The 18,500-nt window shown below is 60.3% G+C and overlaps 1 protein-coding gene across 1 annotated transcript in view; it reads left to right on the forward strand.

Moving 5' to 3' along the window:
- The first annotated feature begins 8,508 nt into the window (after positions 1–8,508).
- PAPPA2 (pappalysin 2) overlaps positions 8,509–18,500 on the forward strand; it is a 39,025-nt gene continuing 29,033 nt past the window's right edge. Inside the window, exons 1-3 of the mRNA XM_055121219.1 lie at positions 8,509–8,797; positions 12,789–12,794; positions 12,940–14,020. Of these exons, the coding sequence (XP_054977194.1) occupies positions 8,509–8,797; positions 12,789–12,794; positions 12,940–14,020 (1,376 nt within the window). The remainder of the gene's footprint in view (positions 8,798–12,788; positions 12,795–12,939; positions 14,021–18,500) is intronic.

Raw genomic sequence — 18,500 nt, forward strand, 5'->3', positions numbered from 1 at the left:
GGAGCGATAGCACAGCGGGGAGGGCGTTGGCCTTGCACGCGGCCGACCCGGGTTCGATTCCTCTGTCCCTCTCGGAGAGCCCGGCAAGCTACCGAGAGGATCCCGCCCGCACGGCAGAGCTTGGCAAGCTCCCCGTGGCGTATTCGAGATGCCAAACACAGTCACAACAAGTCTCACCCTGGAGACGTGACTGGCACCCGCTCGAGCCAATCGATGAGCAACGGGACGACAGTGCTCCAGTGCTATTTGGGGGGCCTTCTGGGTCCCACCCGGCGATGCTCAGGGCTGACTCCTGGCTCTGCACTCAGGAATCACTCCTGGCGGTGCTCGGGGGACCCTATGGGATGCCGGGGATCGAACCGTGGTCGGCCGTGTGCCAGGCCAAGGCCCTCCCCGCTGTGCTGTCGCTCCGGCCCATATTATTATTATTATCATTATTATTATTATTATTATTATTATTTTTGCATCATACTTGGTGGCACTTAGGACCCCTTTGCTTGGAGCCTGGGGGTCACTCCGGGTGGTCTGAGATGTGTTGTCAGGGGTCCCAGATGCAAAGTCTGTGCCTGGGCTCTTGGAGTCATTTGTCTCCTGGCCCTGACACCTGCTTGATCTGGGGAAGGAGACCCCCAAGGGCGCCTGGGTGGAACTGTGCGACGCTGGGGGCTTGTCACAGACATTCCCTCAAAGGGCTGAGAGAGGGTAAGAGTTCCTGCCACAGGGGGCTGGGGTGAGAGCACAGCGGGGAGGGTACTTGTCTTCCTTCCTTCCTTCCTTCCTTCCTTCCTTCCTTCCTTCCTTCCTTCCTTCCTTCCTTCCTTCCTTCCTTCCTTCCTTCCTTCCTTCCTTCCTTCCTTCCTTCCTTCCTTCCTTCCTTCCTTCCTTCCTTCCTTCCTTCCCTCCCTCCTTTCTTCCCTCCTTCCTCCCTCCCTCCCTCCCTTCTTTCCTTCGTTCCTTCCTTCCTTCCTCCCTCCCTTCTTCCTTCCTTCCTTCCCTCCCTCCTTCCTTCCTCCCTTCCTTCCTTCCTTCCTCCCTCCCTCCCTCCCTTCCTTCCCTCCCTCCCTCCCTGCTTTCCTTCCTTCCTTCCTTCCTCCCTCCCTCCTCTTCCTTTCCTTCCTTCCTTCCCTCCTTCCTTCCTTCCTTCCTTCCTTCCTTCCTTCCTTCCTTCCTTCCTTCCTTCCTTCCTTCCTCCCTCCCTCCCTTCTTCCTTCCTTCCTTCCTTCCTTCCTTCCTTCCTTCCTTCCTCCCTCCCTCCCTTCTTTCCTTCCTTCCCTCCTTCCTTCCTTCCTTCCTTCCTTCCTTCCTCCCTCCCTCCCTCCCTCCCTCCCTCCCTTCTTTCCTTCCTTCCTTCCCTCATTCCTTCCTTCCTTCCCTCCTTCCTTCCCTCCTTCCTTCCTTCCTTCCTTCCTTCCTTCCTTCCTTCCTTCCTTCCTTCCTCCCTCCCTCCCTTCTTCCTTCCTTCCTTCCCTCCCTCCCTCCCTCCTTCCTTCCTTCCTTCCTTCCTTCCTTCCTTCCTTCCTTCCTTCCTTCCTTCCTTCCTTCCTTCCTTCCCTCCCTCCCTCCCTCCTTCCTTCCTTCCTTCCTTCCTTCCTTCCTTCCTTCCTTCCTTCCTTCCTCCCTTCTTCCTTCCTCCCTTCCTTCCCTCCTTCCTTCCTTCCTTCCTTCCTTCCTTCCTTCCTTCCTTCCTTCCTTCCTTCCTTCCTTCCTTCCTTCTTTCCCTCCTTCCTTCCTTCCTTCCTTCCTTCCTTCCTTCCTTCCTTCCTTCCTTCCTTCCTTCCTTCCCTCCTTCCTTCCTCTCTCCCTCCCTTCCTCCCTTCCTTCCTGGGGGCGGGGGAGGGGAACGCAGACCCCGAGGTGCTCCAGGCTTACTCCCAGCTCTGTGCTCACAGCTGACACCTGGTATAGCTGGAACCGAGCTCTCGGGCCCATTGCACGCGCCCTCCGGGGCCCTCTCACTCCCTGCTCCGGGGGCTGAGTGATGCTGGCCTGGGTCTCCCCCCCACCCGCCCCACCTCACCCCCCCTCGTACCCGCAAGCAGAACTGGCTCCGGCCTCCGCCCAGTGGGCCCGTGGTTGGCCGAGCCAGCAGAGGGGCACCCTGGCCGGCGTTGGGCAAGGCTTGGCAGCCCGCCTCCGTGTTCGCTTTTGGGGAGAGACTCCACACGGGGCGGAGTCCGGGGCTGACTCTGGGCTCTGTGCTCAGGACAGACTCCCTCTTGGCGGTGCTCAGGGATGCCGGGGACCGAACTCGGGTCAGCCGCGTGCCAAGCCGACGCCCTCCCCCGCCAGCCGAGAGGGGGATGGCAGTGGCCAGAAGGACCCAGGTCGTGGCCTCCCCCCCTGCGGGGGGTCCCTGCCTGTCCCCTCCGGCTCACGCCACACCCGGAGCTCGGCAATGTGGGTCTCGGGGCTTCCTTGGAGCCGGCCCCCGCCCGGCCTAGTTTTCCTCTCCAGCCTTGGGGTTTGGGAGCCAGAGCCACGCAGGGCTCCCCTCTCTCCCCCCCTGCCCTCACACGCACCCCTCCGCCTGCCCCCATCTCTGAATAGTCCAGAAGGCAAAGCTAGGTGCCCTACCTGGCACCCTCCCCGCCCGTGTGTGTGTGCGTGCGTGTGTGCATGTGTGCGTGTGCGCGTGTGTGTGTCTGTGTCTGTGTGTCTGTGTGTACGTGTGCGCGTGTGTCTGTGTGTGCGTGTGTGCATGTGTGTGTGTCTGTGTGTGCGTGTGTGCATGTGTGCATGTGTGTGTGTGTCTGTGTGTGCGTGTGTGCATGTGTGCGTGTGCGCGTGTGTGTGTCTGTGTGTGCATGTGCGCGTGTCTGTGTGTGCGCGCATGTGCGTGTGTGTCTGTGTGTGCGTGTGTGCATGTGTGTGTGTCTGTGTGTGCATGTGTGTGTGTCTGTGTGTGCGTGTGTGCATGTGTGTGTGTCTGTGTGTGCATGTGTGTGTGTCTGTGTGTGCATGTGTGTGTGTCTGTGTGTGTGTGTGTGTGTGTGTGTGTGTGTTCTCCAGGGGGAGGAGAAAGAAGGCTGGAAGGGGCAGGTGGGAGAAGGGGAGAGGGGAGAGGGTTAGAGGGGTTCCCCCCTTGCCCCGCAAAGCTCAGAGCCCTGAGGAAGAGGGTCCCCAAAATCCTACCCTTCGCCCACCCGCTGCGCCTCTGAAGAAGCGACCCCCACCTCCCCTGCCCCCCTGCACCTCACCCCTTCCTGCTTCTGTGCCCGGGCTGTGTCTCTGTCTGCCTCCTCTCTTCCCAGCCCCCTCTCTCTCCCCTCCCCTCCCCACTTCCCCCCTGCTTTAAGATTCAGTCCCTCTCACTGTCTCTGGGCCTCTCTCTCCTCCAGCCTCTCCTCTCCCCTCTTCTTCTTCTTCCTCCCCCCCCCCCCCCCCCCGTCTCCTGTCCTCCCTCCACCCAGGCCCCGGCCATTTCTCGCCTTCTCTCCCCTCCTCCCTCCTCCCCCCTCCCCGCTGTGCTCTGTGGCTTTCTCTGACTCGCCCCCCCACCCTCCCCCCAGTTTCCCGCCTGAGCTGTTTACCTGCAATCCGGAATCCCTCGGGGTCCAGAGTGTCGGTCCCCCGGCCCTGCCAGCCCACCCCACCCCCCTACACCCCTCCCGGCTCCTCTGGCGTCCGTAAACCCGCCCCTGCAGCTCATCCTCGGGCCGGCCCGGAGAGCTGCACCCCAGAAGGGGCCTCTCAGCGCCCTGGCTGCTGGCGCTTCCCAGCGCGGCAGATAGAGCCGGGTGGGGGGGAGGGGGCCAGGCTTCCCGCGGGGGAGATCAGAGCGGACCCCGCGGCTTTCCTGCCTTGGGGGGTGCCCAGGCTCTGGGGGGGGCTGGGGGCAAGCCGGGTGGTGCTGGTGGCGGGAGCTGGGGTGCAGGACTGGGTCACAAACAGATGGTCCACAGGGTTTGCTCTGCAGAGAGACTCGAGCTGTGCTCCCGGCCCAGTTAATTGCCTTTGCCGCCTTTCTGGGCACAGAACGTGTGTGTGTGTGTGTGTGTGTGTGTGTGTGTGTGTGTGTGTTGCACAGAACGGTGTGTGTGTGTGTTGCACAGAACGGGGTGTGTGTGTGGGGGGGTGCCTCTTATCAGCCAGTTTGTTCTGTGTGTGTGTGTGTGTGTGTTGCACAGAACGGGGTGTTTGTGTGTTGCACAGAACGGGGTGTGTGTGTTGCACAGAACGGGGTGTGTGTGTGGGGGGGGGTGCCTCTTACCAGTCAGTTTGTTCTCTGTGTGTGTGTGTGTGTGTGTGTGTGTGTGTGTGTGTGTAGGCAAGCAGGTAGCCGGGATGAAACTGAGGAGGGGGGTGGCCTGGCCTCTGGCTGCCCCTTTGAAGTGATCCACTTTACAGATGCTAATACCTGGGCTCAGACGAGGTAGGGGGGGTGGGGGTGGGGGGTGGGGCTCAGCCTTGGGTCCGGCTAAGAGCGGAGAGAGGAGGGTCTTGGTGGGACGCTAAAGAGGAGCTTCCCTCTGGGAGCCGAGACAGACAGACAGACAGACAGACAGACAGACAGACAGACAGGCAGGCAGGCAGGCAGGCAGGCAGGCAGGCAGGCAGGCAGGCAGGCAGGCAGGCAGGCAGGCAGACAGACAGACAGACAGACAGACAGGCTGGCAGGCAGGCAGGCAGGCAGGCAGACAGACAGACAGACAGACAGACAGGCAGGCAGACAGACAGACAGACAGACAGACAGACAGACGGACAGACAGGCAGGGACCCTGCTCGGCAGGCCCGGGCTGGGGGGGAGACTGGTGGGGGCCCGGGAAGGGGAGGGAGGGTGAGGTGGGGCGTTGGTGGGTTGGTCATGATGTCACCGCCCGAGTTACAGCAAGAGGAAAACACAGGGAATGGCTCAACCTTTTTTTTTTGTGTGTGAAACTTTGGAGCTGAAGGAGAGAGGGAGAGAAAGAGAGAGAGGGAGGGAGAGAGAAAGACAGAGGGGGAGTGAGGGAGAGGGAGAGGGAGAGAGAGAGGTGGGGAGAGAGGGAGGGAGAGAGAGAGGGAGAGACAGAGACAGAGAGGGAGGGAGAGAAAGAGAGAGGTGGAGAGAGAAGGAGAGAGACAGAGACAGAGAGGGAGGGAGAGAGAGAGACAGAGAGGGAGAGATAGAGAGGGAGGGAGAGAGACAAAGAGGGAGGGAGAGAAAGAGAAAGAGAGGGAGAGAGAGAGGGAGGGAGGGGGAGAGAAACAGAGAGGGAGGGAGAGAGAGGGAGAGAGACAGAGAGGGAGGGGAAGAGAGGAGAGAGAGGGCAGGGAGAGAGCGGAGAGGAGCAGGCGGCAGGGGGAGGCTGCCCTGGCTGCAGGGTGGCGGTGGGGTGGCCCTTGACCGGGTCACCCTCAGAGCAGGGCCAGCCCCGGGCCGGGAGCGTCTGCGCCCAGATGGGGCCCCCAGCGCGCTGCACAGGGGCTGAGATGAATGGTAGGACCCCCTCCCCCAGGGCGGCCCCCTCCTCGCCTGAGCCTCCTCGTCCCCCCCCTCCCCTGCCCTTCGGGATGCCGGCTCAGCCCACCGCCCGCCAGCCTGCTCTGCTCACACCCGAGTCCAGCCCAGAGCGGGGTCTGTGCAGCCTCCCGTGTGTGCCTTCACGCCCTCCTCTCCTCGGGGTCTGGCCTGGAGGGGCCCGTGGGTGCCGCTGGGGAACCCCCCGCCCCCGAGCATGGGGGAAAGGGGAGGTGTCAGTCCAGTCGGGCTGCCTGGAAGAGGAGGACCAGGGCGGCTAGAGCTGGAGGGACAGATGCCAGTTTCAAGTGGACATGGGGAGTCCTGAAGTTCCCCCCACCGCCCCCTGCATATGATCCCCCTGCCCGCGCGCGCGTGTGTGTTGTGTGTGTGTGTGTGTAGGGAATATGTGTGTATGTGTGTGTAGAGAAACATGTGTGTATATGTGTGTGTAGGGAACAAGTGTGTGTATGTGTGTGTGCAGGGAATATGTATATGTGTGTGTAGGGGAATATGTGTGTGTAGGGAATGTGTGTATATGTGTGTGTAGGGAATGAGTGTATGTGCGTAGGGAATGTGTGTGTGTGTGTGTGTAGGAAATGTGTGTGTGTGTGTAGGGAATGCTGTGTGTGTGTAGGGAGTGTGTGTGTGTGTAGGGAATGTGTGTGTGTGTAGGGAATGTGAGTGTGTGTGTGTAGGTGAGTGTGTGTGTGTGTAGGGAATGTCTGTGTGTAGGGAGTGTGTGGTGTAGGGAATGTGTGTGTGTGTGTAGGGAGTATGTGTGTAGGGAATGTGTGTGTGTAGGGAAGTGTGTGTGTGTAGGGAATGTGTGTGTGTGTAGGGAGTGTGTGTGTGTAGGGGAGTGTGTGTTTGTGCGTGTGTTTGTGTGTGTGTGTGTGTGTGTGTGTGTGTGTGTGTGTAATGGGGCCCACTGAGCCCACTGACCAGGCTCAAACACACCCTGCCGCCTGCCCCATTCTCTTCCAGGGAGTGCTCACAAAGGAGGTGCTCGCCCCCTTGCTCACCCCTTGTGGGGCTGCCTGGGGCGCCCAGTGACGGGAACTGGGGGGAAGGCAGCAGCGGGACCCTCCCTCTGTCTCCAGAGCCGGCTGGGAAGTGACCTGGAGGGGAGCAGGGCAAGGGGGGGAAGGGGGAGCAGAGGGGGAGAGGAGGGGGGAGCAGGGGGGGGCAGAAGGGGAGGAGGGCAGAGGGGGAAGGGAGATCAGAGGAGGAGGGGGCAGAGGGGGAAGGGGGGGCAGAGGGGAGGGGGGGAAGCAGAGAGGGAGGTGGGATCAGAGGGGGAGGGGGACCAGAGGGGGACGGGGGCAGAGGGGGAGGGGAGCAGAGGGGGAGGGTGGGATCAGAGGGGGAGGGGAGCAGAGGGGTGAGGGGGGATCAGAGGGGGAGGGGGGCAGGGGAGAGGGGGATCAGAGGGGGAAGGGGGCAGGGGGGAGGGGGCAGAGGGGGGAGGGGGCAAAGGGAGAAGGGGGATCAGAGGGGGGAGGGGATCAGAGGGGTAGGGGGGCAGAAGGGGTAAGGGGAGCAGAGGGGGAGGTGGGATCAGAGGGGCAGGGGAGCAGAGGGGGAGAGGGGGAGCAGAGGGGGAGGGGGAGCAGAGGGGGAGGGGAGCAGGGGGGAGGGGGGCAGAGGGGGAGGGGGCAGTGGGGGGTCTTTTAAAGCCCCGGGATTGAAATCAGGCACTAACCTTACAAGGAAGGGTCTGGCCCCAGAAAAAGAGAGAGAGAGAGAGAGACGAGAGAGAGAGAGAGAGAGAGAGGGAGGGAGGGAGGGAGAGAGAAGCGGGGAGGGGGACGAGAGAGAGACAGAGAGAGACAGAGGCAGAGACACAGAGAGGCACAGAGACAGAGGACAGAGAGAGACAGAGGCAGAGACACAGAGACACAGAAACAGAGACACACAGAGAGACAGAAACCGAGAGAGGGAGGGAGGGAGGGAGGGACAGAGACAGAGCGGGGGAGGGGGAGAGAAACAGAGACAGAGAGACACAGAGACAGAGACACACAGAGAGGCAGAGAGACAGAGACACACAGAGAGACACAGAGACAGAGAGACAGAGAGGCAGAGAGACAGAGAGACAGAGAGAGCCTGCGCTCTCTTCCCAGCCCTACTGACTGCTGGGTACTGCTCTCTGAGCCTGCAGAGAGAGGGAGAGGCTGGAATGTGGGGGGGGGGTCAGGAGTGCTGCTATCCCCGCCCCCCCATGTTCCCCTAGGTGGTGGGGGGACCAGCTTGAGCCTCTTCCGACTCACTCGCTTTGACATCACGGCTGCCTTGCCCTGAAGCGGGAAGGGGGGGGGTGCAGGCTGCTCTGAGGGGGGGAGAAGGGAGGGGGGCAGGGGCAGGGGTGTGGGGTCCGTCCCCCCCACTCCTGCCGTCCTCTTCCTCTCTCGCTCCTGGGGGACCCATGAGTCCCCCCCAGAGGTGAGGCCAAGGGTCCTAACGGGGGGGGGGGGCGGCCCTGGACAGGGTGAGTTTTGCAGCCGGGCTGGGTTTCCCCCCCCCTGCCCTGGGGCTACAGGTGGCTCAGGGCAGGGGCGGGGCCTGCAGGGGAGGGGTGGGCAGGGGTGGTGGCGGGTAAATACGGAGCAGCCTGCAGGACTGAGTATCCTTCTTCCGAGGACTGACCTAGAGCCGGGAGCCAGAGGCCAGCCGGGAGCGCCCCCACCCCCACTGGACAGCACCAGGGCCCCCAGAGAGCGGACTATTATGGGCTGCTGCGCAGGGCTGCAGCTCGGCCCGGCCCTGACGGTGGGCCTGTGGGTGCTGGCCGCCGGGTTGCTCCTGGCCACCGGCTCCCAGCCCCGCCGGACACGCCAGGGGTCCCGGGTTCGAGGGAGAGCCCCAAAGCGACGGGGTCGGCCGGAGGCTACAGCTGTTGGCTGGGCAGCCAGGGACGCGGCCCTTGGGCTGCCCCCGAGGGTCACCCCCTCGGGGTGTATCCCATCAGCCCCAGGGGCCCCGCGAGGTCCTACGCGGCCCCGTCCAGCAGATGGACACTCTCCGCCGGCAACCCCCCGGCCCTCAGCCCTGCTCCCAGGGACCCTGAGATGGACGCCGGCGGATGGCAGCAGCACCGTCGGGCCGAGAGCAGACAGCAGCGCCCCGTGGGGAAGGGGCGAGGCTCTCCTCCCCGGCCTCTCCACCCGCGGCTGAGACGAGCACTGCAGGGCGAGCCTGCGCCCGCACGCCCCCAAGAGGGAGTATCTGTCCTGTACTTCTCCGGGAGGCCCGAGCGCCTGCTGCTCCATATGGAGGCCCTGGCCAGCGTCCCCCGGGAGGCCTTCACCGTGGAGGTCTGGGTGAGGCCCAACGGAGGCCAGAATAGCCCAGCTGTCCGTGGCAGGTAATGCATCCCCCCCCCCCGCCCCAACTCACCCCCTGCACCGTCCTGGCTCTCACTCCCAGGGCACCGGGGCGGGGGCTTGCTCCCGTTTGCTTTTTGGGTCCCACCCAGCGATGCTCAGGGGTTCCTCCTGGCTCTGCACTCAGGAATCACTCCTGGCGGTGCTCAGGGGACCCTATGGGATGCTGGCATTCGAACCCGGGTCGGTCGCGTGCAAGGCAAACGCCCTACCTGCTGTGCTATTGCTCCAGCCCCCTTGCCCTGTTTCTGACAGGCTCAGATCCGGGGGGCAGAAGGGGGGGAAGCCAGGACCCCCCCCGCAAAAAAAAGCCAGGCAGAGCTGGCCAGGGCGTGCAGAGGGGGGCTGTGGCGGGCGTTTCTCGGCTGCTCTGGGTGGCCACTTGCCCCATCAGGCGTCTTCGCCTCCATCGCTTTTTCAGGGGGGTGGTCTCTGACCCCGACGGTGTCTAGCAGCCCTCCCAGGCCACCGGTGACCCGCTCGGAAAGGGGGGGGCGCAGGACCCCAGCACCGACCCAGGGCGAAAGGCTCATTTCTCGGGGGTAGCACCTGTTGCAGGAGAAATGGGACCTAGATGCCCACTTTGGGACCCTGGGACCCCTGGGCGGTCAGGGCTGACCCCTGGCTCTGAGCTCAGGGAGCTCTCCTGGCAGTGCTCAGGGGACCCTATGGGATGCCGGGGATCAAACCCCGGGTCGGCCACGTGCAAGGCAAACACCCTCCCCGCCTGTGCTATTACTCCAGCCCCCTCCCCTTTAAATTTATTTATTTATTTATTTATTTATTTATTTTTTTGCTCTTTGGGTCCCACCCGGCGATGCTCAGGGGTTCTTCCTGGCTCTGCACTCAGGAATCACTCCTGGCGGTGCTCGGGGGACCCTATGGGATGCCGGGAATCGAACCCGGGTCAGCCGTGTGCCAGGCAAACGCCCTCCCCGCTGTGCTATCTCTCCAGCCCCTCATGTGTGTGTCCGTCTTGACGCAACTGTTGGCTTTTAGGCAGAATCACGCCGTAGTGGACAGCGAGAGAGGCCCGGGGTTCCCTGCCTCCGTCCCACCGCCTTTTTGGGGGGCTTCCTCCTGTGCCCGCCCCCCACTCCATGGCAGACCCTCATGGGGCTGGGACCCCAGCCGATCCCCCTTTTCTGCTGACGGATTCTGTCTGCTCTGCACCCCTGGGAAATACACACCCACCTCTCCACCGGGCTGCCTCCCCCATTAGAAATCCCCCCCCCTCGTGGCCGATCCCAGGAAAGACGGGAAGTGGGGCCCCTTCAGGGGGTGTGGGTGTGGCTTGGGGTTTCCCTCTCTCTGGACACGGACCCCACACCACGCCCCCCTACTTGTCCTGGAGCTGGCGGGGGCGGGGGTGGGGTGGGGAGGGGGTTGAGAGAAGGGAGGGGGCTCGTCCCCCTGAGCACCCCTACCCGAGGACAGAAAATGACCTGGCACGCTTGCAGTGTAGACAACTGTGCCCTTCCTTGTTTTTTTCTTCTTTCTGGGTCCCCGCCCCCCCCCCCCCCCCCCCGCCGGCGATGCTCAGGGCTGACTCCCGGCTCTGCACTCAGGAATCACTCCTGGCGGCGCTCGGGGGCACTCTAGGGGATGCCGGGAATCGAACCCGGGTCATCCCTGAGCCAGGCCCCCTGAGGCTCTGATTCTGGCCGGGACCCTCCCCTTCCTCTGCTGCCTTATCCACCCCTCCCCCACCTCACATTTCCCCTCCCCCCAAGCGCCCGATCCTCAGAGCCTGTGCACCACCCAGCTGTGCTTCCTCTTGTGCTAGACCTGGTGGTCCCAGGGCCGGGGGTGTCCAGAGGGTCCCCCGGGAAGGGTGCTGGCCCCCCCACCCTTCTTCCAGGGGACACTAGAGGGAGCCCGGGAAAGTGGGGGGAAGCTGCTTGCCAAGCTTTCCTCCTTCAGGATTCGGGCATGGAGACCCCAAGAGGAGGGTCCCCACTGCCTGACGAACCCCCAGCTCCTCCCGGGAGCCCCCCATCCCCCTCTCGCTCCCCCTCCAACTCCGGGCCTCTTTCGGGTTTCCGGCTGTGCTGGCTCCTTCTGGCACTCGGATCACCCAGAATTCTGCAGCCGGGGCTTCCCTGCATCCTTTCCCTTGACAAACAGCCCCCAGACCCCCACCCCCCCACCCCAGCCCCGCCTCTGTTCCCAGCGGGGAGCAAGACCCCCCACCGACCGATAGAGTCAGCCCAGCCTCAGGGGTGCCGGGAGGGCTTGTGCCCGGCTGTGTCACTAGGTGGCGCTGTTGCTCCACACCCACACCCCACACACCCTCCCCCCCCCACACACACACAGAGACAAGGCAGCGGGGCCTTGGGGAGCCCCGTGGGACCTGTTCCTCTCCCCGACCCCACCAGGGGGTCCCCACCTGCCAATCATTCCACAGGCACAGCGGGATTTGGGGGAGGAGGCGCTATGCACGCTGTGTTGTGTGTAGAGAGAGAGAGAGACAGAGACAGAGATAGAGACAGAAACAGAGACGAATTTGCACTTGGCGCCACATGGCAAGAAAAGACCCACCCAGCCACTCCCAGAACGCCCACATTCTTCCATATAGGGGCTTGGGCGGGATGGCCGAGTGGTGGGGGGGCGGGACACCAGACCACAGACCTGAGGTGCTGGCCCCCCAGGTGGGGGGGGGGGTGGGGAGGAAGGAAGTCAGTCAGGTGCTGCAATCGAGGCAGGAGGGAGGTGGGGGGGGGCTGTGTCCAGGTTCTGGAACTGGAACCCCACCTGGTTCTTCCTCCACCCCCCTCTTTCTCTCCCTCCTTATCTTTTCCCCTCTCCCTCTCTCCCTCTCCCTCTTTCCCCTGCCTCTCCCTCTCCCTCTTTCCCTCTCTCTCTCTCTCCCTCTCCCTCTCTCCCTCTCCCTCTCTCCTTCTCTCTCCCTTTGTCACTCCCCCTTTCTCCTTCTCCCTCCCTTTTTCACTCTTTTCCCTCTCTCTTCTTCTCTCTCCCTTTATCACTTTCCCTCTCTCTCTCCTTCTCTCTCCCTTTGTCACTCTTTCCCCCCTTTCTCCTTTCTCCCTCCCTTTTTCACTCTTTCCCTCTCTCTCTTCTTCTCTCTCCCTTTATCACTTTCCCTCTCTCTCTCCTCTCTCCTTTGTCACTCTTTCCCTCCTCTCTCCTTCTCCCTCCTTTTTTCACTCTTTCCCTCTCTCTCTTCTTCTCTCTCCCTTTATCACTTTCCTCTCTCTCTCCTTCTCTCTCAGGCAGAGAGACAGAATGTCCGCCCCAAGGACCACTCTAAGGAACTAGCGAGACTTGTCTCCTAGGTGATGCTTCCTAGACCAGAATCACTTGGCTGATAAACTATCACAGCTCCTGTTGGCCCACCCCGGACACACACGGCCACGGAGGATGGCGGGAGATGCGCACGGGCAGAAGTCTCCATACCGGGGCCCCGGGCGGCCGCATCTGCTCTGCACCTGTTTTGTTTGCCAATAAAGTTTTATTGACACAGCCATGAGCGACTGGGCCAGAAACATGCTCCAATGGTGGAGCACTCATAACAGAGATGTCTGGGTCCCCAAAACCAACTCGCTTCGGCTCTGTACAGAAGACATCGGCCACTCCTGCTCCAGGCAGCCTGGTGGCCCCCTTAGAAAGGAGTCTGGGGGCCAGAAAGATAGCACAGTGGGTAGCGCCCTCCCCGCTGTGCTAGCGCTCCAGCCGACCCAGGTTTGATCCCTGGCATCCCATAGGGTCCCCTGAGCACCGCCAGGAGTGATTCCTGAGTACAGAGCCAGGAGTCAGCCCTGAGCATCGCCGGGTGTGACCCCAAAAGCAAAACAAACAAAAACCATAAAATATCTCCCCCTGATGGGGTAAGCTTTGCTGCCGAGAGCTGGCATGGGACAAGCTAGAGAGGCTTGAGAGCGTTCCCGCCTTCCCCCGAAGTCAGACTGAGTTAATTGAGGCAGAACCTCAAAGTAGATTCCCAGGGGCTGGTGGCCAGATACTAGCAGGGAAGTTGGTTTCCGGGTCCTTGATGGCGGGCGTTACGGGGGTCACTGAACTCTTTGTGGAAACGCCTGACTGGTCACCCTTCTCTCTCCCTCCCACCCCGGCTGTGCCTCCTCTCCGCTGTCCCAGGGCTGTTTGACCACTGCTCCCACATGGAAAATGACAAAGGCTGGGCCCTGGGCATCCGCTTGGGCACCGAGGAAGGAAAGCGAGATGCCCGCTTCTTCTTCTCCCTTCGCACTGACCGCATGCCCGCCGCCACCGTGCTGCTCAGCAATCACCGCTACACGGCCAGCCAGTGGACACACCTGGCGGCCACTTACGACGGCCGGCGGATGGCCCTATACGTGGACGGCACCCGGGTGGCCAGCAGCCTGGGCCAGTCCGGGCCTCTGCACAGCCTCTTCATGGCCACGTGCCGGGTCCTGCTGTTGGGAGGTGACAGCTCCAAGGCTGGCCACTGTTTCCGCGGCCACCTGGGCACGCTGGCCCTGTGGTCCACCGCCCTCTCGCAGGAGCGCCTCCGGGCCAACGCGCAGCGGCCCCGCGCTGGGGAAGAAGACGATGACTTGGCGACGCTCGTCTTGACAGGCAGCTTTGAGACCTCGGCTGGGCAGTGGACACCCTTCCGGGAGGACGCGTCCCCGCAGCGTGAGGTCCTGCAGGCCCCCGGGCAGCCCGAGGTGGTGGTGTCCCCGCGGCACGCCCCGCAATGCGGGCGCACGGCCTGCGACCACGTGGACCTCATCGGCCACTACAACGCACGCGGGGCCCTGCGCGCGCCCAAGACGGTGCGTTACCAGGTGGTCAACGTGTACGATGACCGAGGCCGCCGGCCCACCGTGAGCGCCCAGCAGCTGGCCGCGCAGCACCGCGCGCTCCTGGTCGCCTTCGGTGCCACCAACATCACCTGGGAGATGCACGAGCTGCGCGTGCGGAACTCGACGCTGCGGGCGCTCACGGTGCTGGCGCGCTGCGAGCCGCGCCAGGTGGGCGACGGCCGCTGCGACCCCGAGTGCCGCCACCCGGCCACGGGCTACGACGGCGGCGACTGCCTGCGACCCCGCCGCTGCCCGCCCTGGAAGCTCCAGGACGGCGTCTGCCAGCCGGAGTGCAACAACATCGCCAACGACTTCGACGACGGGGACTGCTGCGACCCCGACGGGACCGACGTGAGCAAGACGTGCTTTGACCCCGACTCGCCCTACAGGTGAGGGGCCAAGAGCGCCGGCCCACCTCCCTTATTGACCTGTTAATTGATTTATTTGGGCTGGGAGGGGGGGCCACACCGGGCGATGCTCAGGGGTTATTCCTGGTTCTATACTCAGGAATCACTCCTGGCGGTGCTCAGGGGACCTTATGGGATGCTGGGATTCGAACCCGGGTCGGCCGTGTGCAAGGCAAACGCCCTACCTGCTGTGCTATTGCTCCAGCCCCACAGAGGTTATTCCTGGCTCTGCACTCAGGAATCACTCCTGGCGGTGCTCAGGGGACCTTATGGGATGCTGGGATTGGAAGCCGGGTCGGCCGTGTACAAGGCAAACGCCCTACCCGCTGTGCTATCGCTCCGGCCCCGTGTGTCTTATTTCTCTGCCCACCCTCCTTCTATTCTGTTGATTTCTGTGCCCAGCACAGCAGGTGGGCATTCCCCCATCCCACCTCTCCGGCCCCCTCTGCAGAATCTTCCTCTGCCCCCACTGGACACCCTAGCTCTTGGAGGAAGTCGCCGTTTTTGGAAGTTGTATGTGTGTGTGTGTGTGTGTGTGTGTGTGTGTGTTCTGGATTCTTTTGGACCATGCCCAGGTCGATTTCCTGACTCTGTGCTCAAGGATCACCCCTGGCAGGGCTCTGGGGACCCTCGGGGCTGACAGGGATGGGACCCAGGTGGGCCTAGTGCAAGGTCAGTGCCCACCCTGCCGTGCCGGGGCCCCACCCAGCACGCACACAGACTGTTTTTCTTTGCAGTTGGGAGTTTCATGGATTTAGTACCCCTGGTGGGCGCCTGGGTCGAATCTGTGGGAACAGAGCCTCAGAGAGGAGAAACGGGTCCAAGCCTTCTTTTTTTGCTTTTTTTTTGGGGGGTCACACCCAGCAATGCTCAGGGGTTACTCCTCGCTCTGCACTCAGGAATCACTCCTGGCGGTGCTTGGGGGACCCTATGGGATGCTGGGGATCGAACCCGGGTCGGCCGCGTGCAAGGCAAACGCCCTACCCGCTGTGCTATCACTCCGGCCCCGGGTCCGAGCCTTCTACTGGGAGGTTGCCCCTCCTTCCTGCATCATGTCGGGGTCACTGGCACTTCCATGGGTCCCCGTCAGCACCCCTTATACCTGAGCTGTGCCTCTTAATTCTGGAGACGGGGCAGAGGACACATCTCAGCCTTCCTCTGAGCTTAAACTGTGTTCCATGGTTCACCGAATAAGTATTGCAGATACCCTCGAGCGGGCACCAGTCACGTCTCCATGGTGAGACTTGTTGTGACTGTGTTTGCCATCTCGAATATGCCATGGGGAGCTTGCCAGGCTCTGCCGTGCGGGCGGGATCCTCTCAGTAGCTGGCTGGGCTAATTAAAGTACTGTGAGATAGAGCCTTCCAAAGCTGTTCAATTTAAGCTACAGTCATACAGTGTTCCAACACCCATTCCTCCCTCTACCAGTGTACATATCCCAGCATCAGTGTCCCCAGTTTCCCTCCCATCATCCCCCACCTCCCAACCTGACTCTATGGCAGGCACCTCTCCTTCCCTCTCTCTCTCTCTCTCTCTCTCTCTCTCTTGCTCGCTTGCTCTCTCCTTTTTGGAGAGCATCATGCTGAGTGAAATGAGTCAGAAGGAAAGGGACAGATACAGATAGAGAATAACTCCATTCATTTGTTGCATCATCCTCCCGTTGATCATCAAATTTCTCGAGCGGTCTCAGTAACGTCTCAATTCATCCTAGCCCTGAGATTTTAGAGCCTCTCTTTGCTTGTCTTTCCCAACGATGCCGCATTGGAGGCTCTTTCAGGGTCAGGGGAATGAGACCCAACATTGTTACTGGTTTTGGCATATGAATATGCCACGGGGAGTTTGCCAGGCTCTCCCATGGGGGCAGGAAACTCTCAGTAGTTTGCCAGGTTCTCCTAGAGGGAGGACTAGGCTATAAGACGTCTTCTAGGAGCTTGGTTTTATAGTCTCTGGATGTTGGCCTTGGTGGGATTACACAGCGCCGGGGGCAGTCCCTGGGTGTGACCGCCTAGCTACTGGAAAATGGGGAATCTGGGCGGAAGAGGCCCAGTCCCGATCCGAGCAGGCTTGGAGGTCTCAGTCCCTGCTCTTCATTTGAGTGATCACTTTATCACTCTCATCCTGTTGCTCATCGATTTGCTCGAGCGGGCACCAGTCACGTCTCCATGGTGAGACTTGTGACTGTTTTTGGCATATCGAATACGCCACGGGGAGCTTGCCAGGCTCTGCCATGCGGGCGGGATCCTCTCAATAGTTCGCTGGGCTCTCCTAGAGGGATGGAGGAATCAAACCCGGGTCGGCCACATACAGGGCCAACGCCCTCCCCGCTGTACTATCACTCAGCATTTGGGCGATGTTAAGCTTTTATATCTTATTATTTCCCTTCCCCTCTTTCTTCCCTGTATTAGCGAGTTTTAGGGAGATAGCAATACTTCATTATTATTTACAATGTCATTTTTCAGGGTGGCTTGTATTTTTTATTATTTTTACTCCTATTATAAAATGCAGTGAATTCTAATTCTTTTTATTCCTGTCATTAATTCATTCTACTATAATATAATATGTAATATTACTATCGGGCTGGAGCGATAGCACAGCGGGTAGGGTGTTTGCCTTGCACGCAGCAGACCCAGGTTCAATTCTTCCGCCCCTCTTGGAGAGCCCGGCAAGCTACCGAGAGTATCCCGCCCGCACGGCAGAGCCTGGCAAGCTCCTTGTGGCATATTCAATATGCCAAAAACAGTAACAAGTTTCACAGTGGAGACATTACTGGTGCCCGCTTGAGCAAATCGATGAGCAATGGGATGACAGTGATACAGTGAATTTTTTATTAGTGAATCACCATGGGGTACAGTTACAGACTTACAAACTTTCGTGCTTGCATTTCATTTATTCAGTGATCGAGTGCCCATCCCTCCGCCAGTGCCCATTCTCCACCACCAATGGTTCCAGCATCCCTCCTACCACCCCCGCCCCGGCCTCTCCACCCCACCCCGCCTCTGTGGCAGGGCATTCCCTTTTGCTCGCTCTCTCTGTCTGTCTGTCTGTCTGTCTGTCTCTCTCTTTTTGGGTGTTGTGGTTTGCAATAGAGGTATTCAGTTGATAGCCTGAATTTTTATAAGACTTCGACTGCTGTTGGAAAAAAATGTGACTTTTTTTACAATCAGGTGACAGGTTGAAGTGTTTAGCGGTGGGGACGCTTAGTGGGCAGTGACGGACGAGGTGTGTGTGGGGATAGTTGACTAGAAAATTCTGTTCTAGACAGGTGGTAGGCGCGAAGGCAAGTAGGTGAGTAAGAGCAGATGAATCCATGCATTAGGGAGGCAGGGTCATGGTGATGACTCTGAGAAGTAGCTGGCCTCAGGCCCTTCGTGCGTCAGAAGGAATTGAAGTGAGGCAGCCAGCATCCAGGGCTATTCTAGAACAGTCTGAGGGATGTCAAGGCTTGGAATAAAACCAGGAAAACGGATGATTGAAGATGCCGGTTTGAGAGGGTGAGATAAAACCTGACTTGGTAGGAACGCTTTAATGGGACTTCAAGTTGCCTGAGTGTGTATCCCTGTATCAATGTCAACCTGCTGCTCATCGATTTGCTCTAGTGGGCGCCAGTCATGTCTCCATTCATCCCTGTCTCGTGCTAGTGTAGCCCAATGGCATATTGGGGGCTCTTTCAGGGTCAGGGGAATGAGGACCATCATTGTTACTGTTTTTAGCATATCAAGTGCGCCATGGGTAGCTTGAGTATGTATGAACAGAAACGAAACCCCAAGTTGCATTTGCAAATCTCATCTTGGAAACTTCTGCTGTCCCTGTTGGACAAATGAAGGAAAGGAATGTCCCCGAAGTAACACCGTGAGCTTATTAGGACAGGGGAACAGGCACTGGGAGTTTTAGATCCATCGATTTGGGACATGGCCACAGTAATTATAATAATAAGTCTGAGAAGAGGCAAAAAAAATTGTTTTTAATTTGTAGTTTTGGGGTTTGTTTATTGTTATAATATTTTTTTCTTTTTGGGTCACACCCGGCAATGCACAGGAGTTACTCCTGGCTCTGCAGTCAGGAATTACTCCTGGCAGTGCTCAAGGGACCATATGGAATGCTGGGAATTGAACCCGAGTCAGCCGTGTGCAAGGCAAACGCCCTACCCACTGTGCTATTGCTCCAGCCCCAATTGTTTAATTTTTTAAAAAAATTTTATTAGTGAATTACCATGATGTACACTTACAGACTTACAAACTTTTGTGCTTGCGTTTCAGTCATAAAATGGTTGAGTGCCCATCCCTCCACGAGTGCCCATTCTCCACCACCAGTGGTCCCAGCATCCCTCCCGCCACCCCCACCCCATCCCCCCCACCCAACCCCGCCTCTGTGGCAGGGCATTCCCTTTTTCTCGCTCTCTCTCCTTTTGGGTGTTGTGGTTTGCAGTAGAGGTATTGAGTGGCCATCGTGCTCGGTCTATAGT

The sequence above is a fragment of the Sorex araneus genome, chromosome X (genome assembly GCF_027595985.1).
Source record: "Sorex araneus isolate mSorAra2 chromosome X, mSorAra2.pri, whole genome shotgun sequence".
NCBI classification, from domain to species: Eukaryota; Metazoa; Chordata; class Mammalia; order Eulipotyphla; family Soricidae; genus Sorex; species Sorex araneus.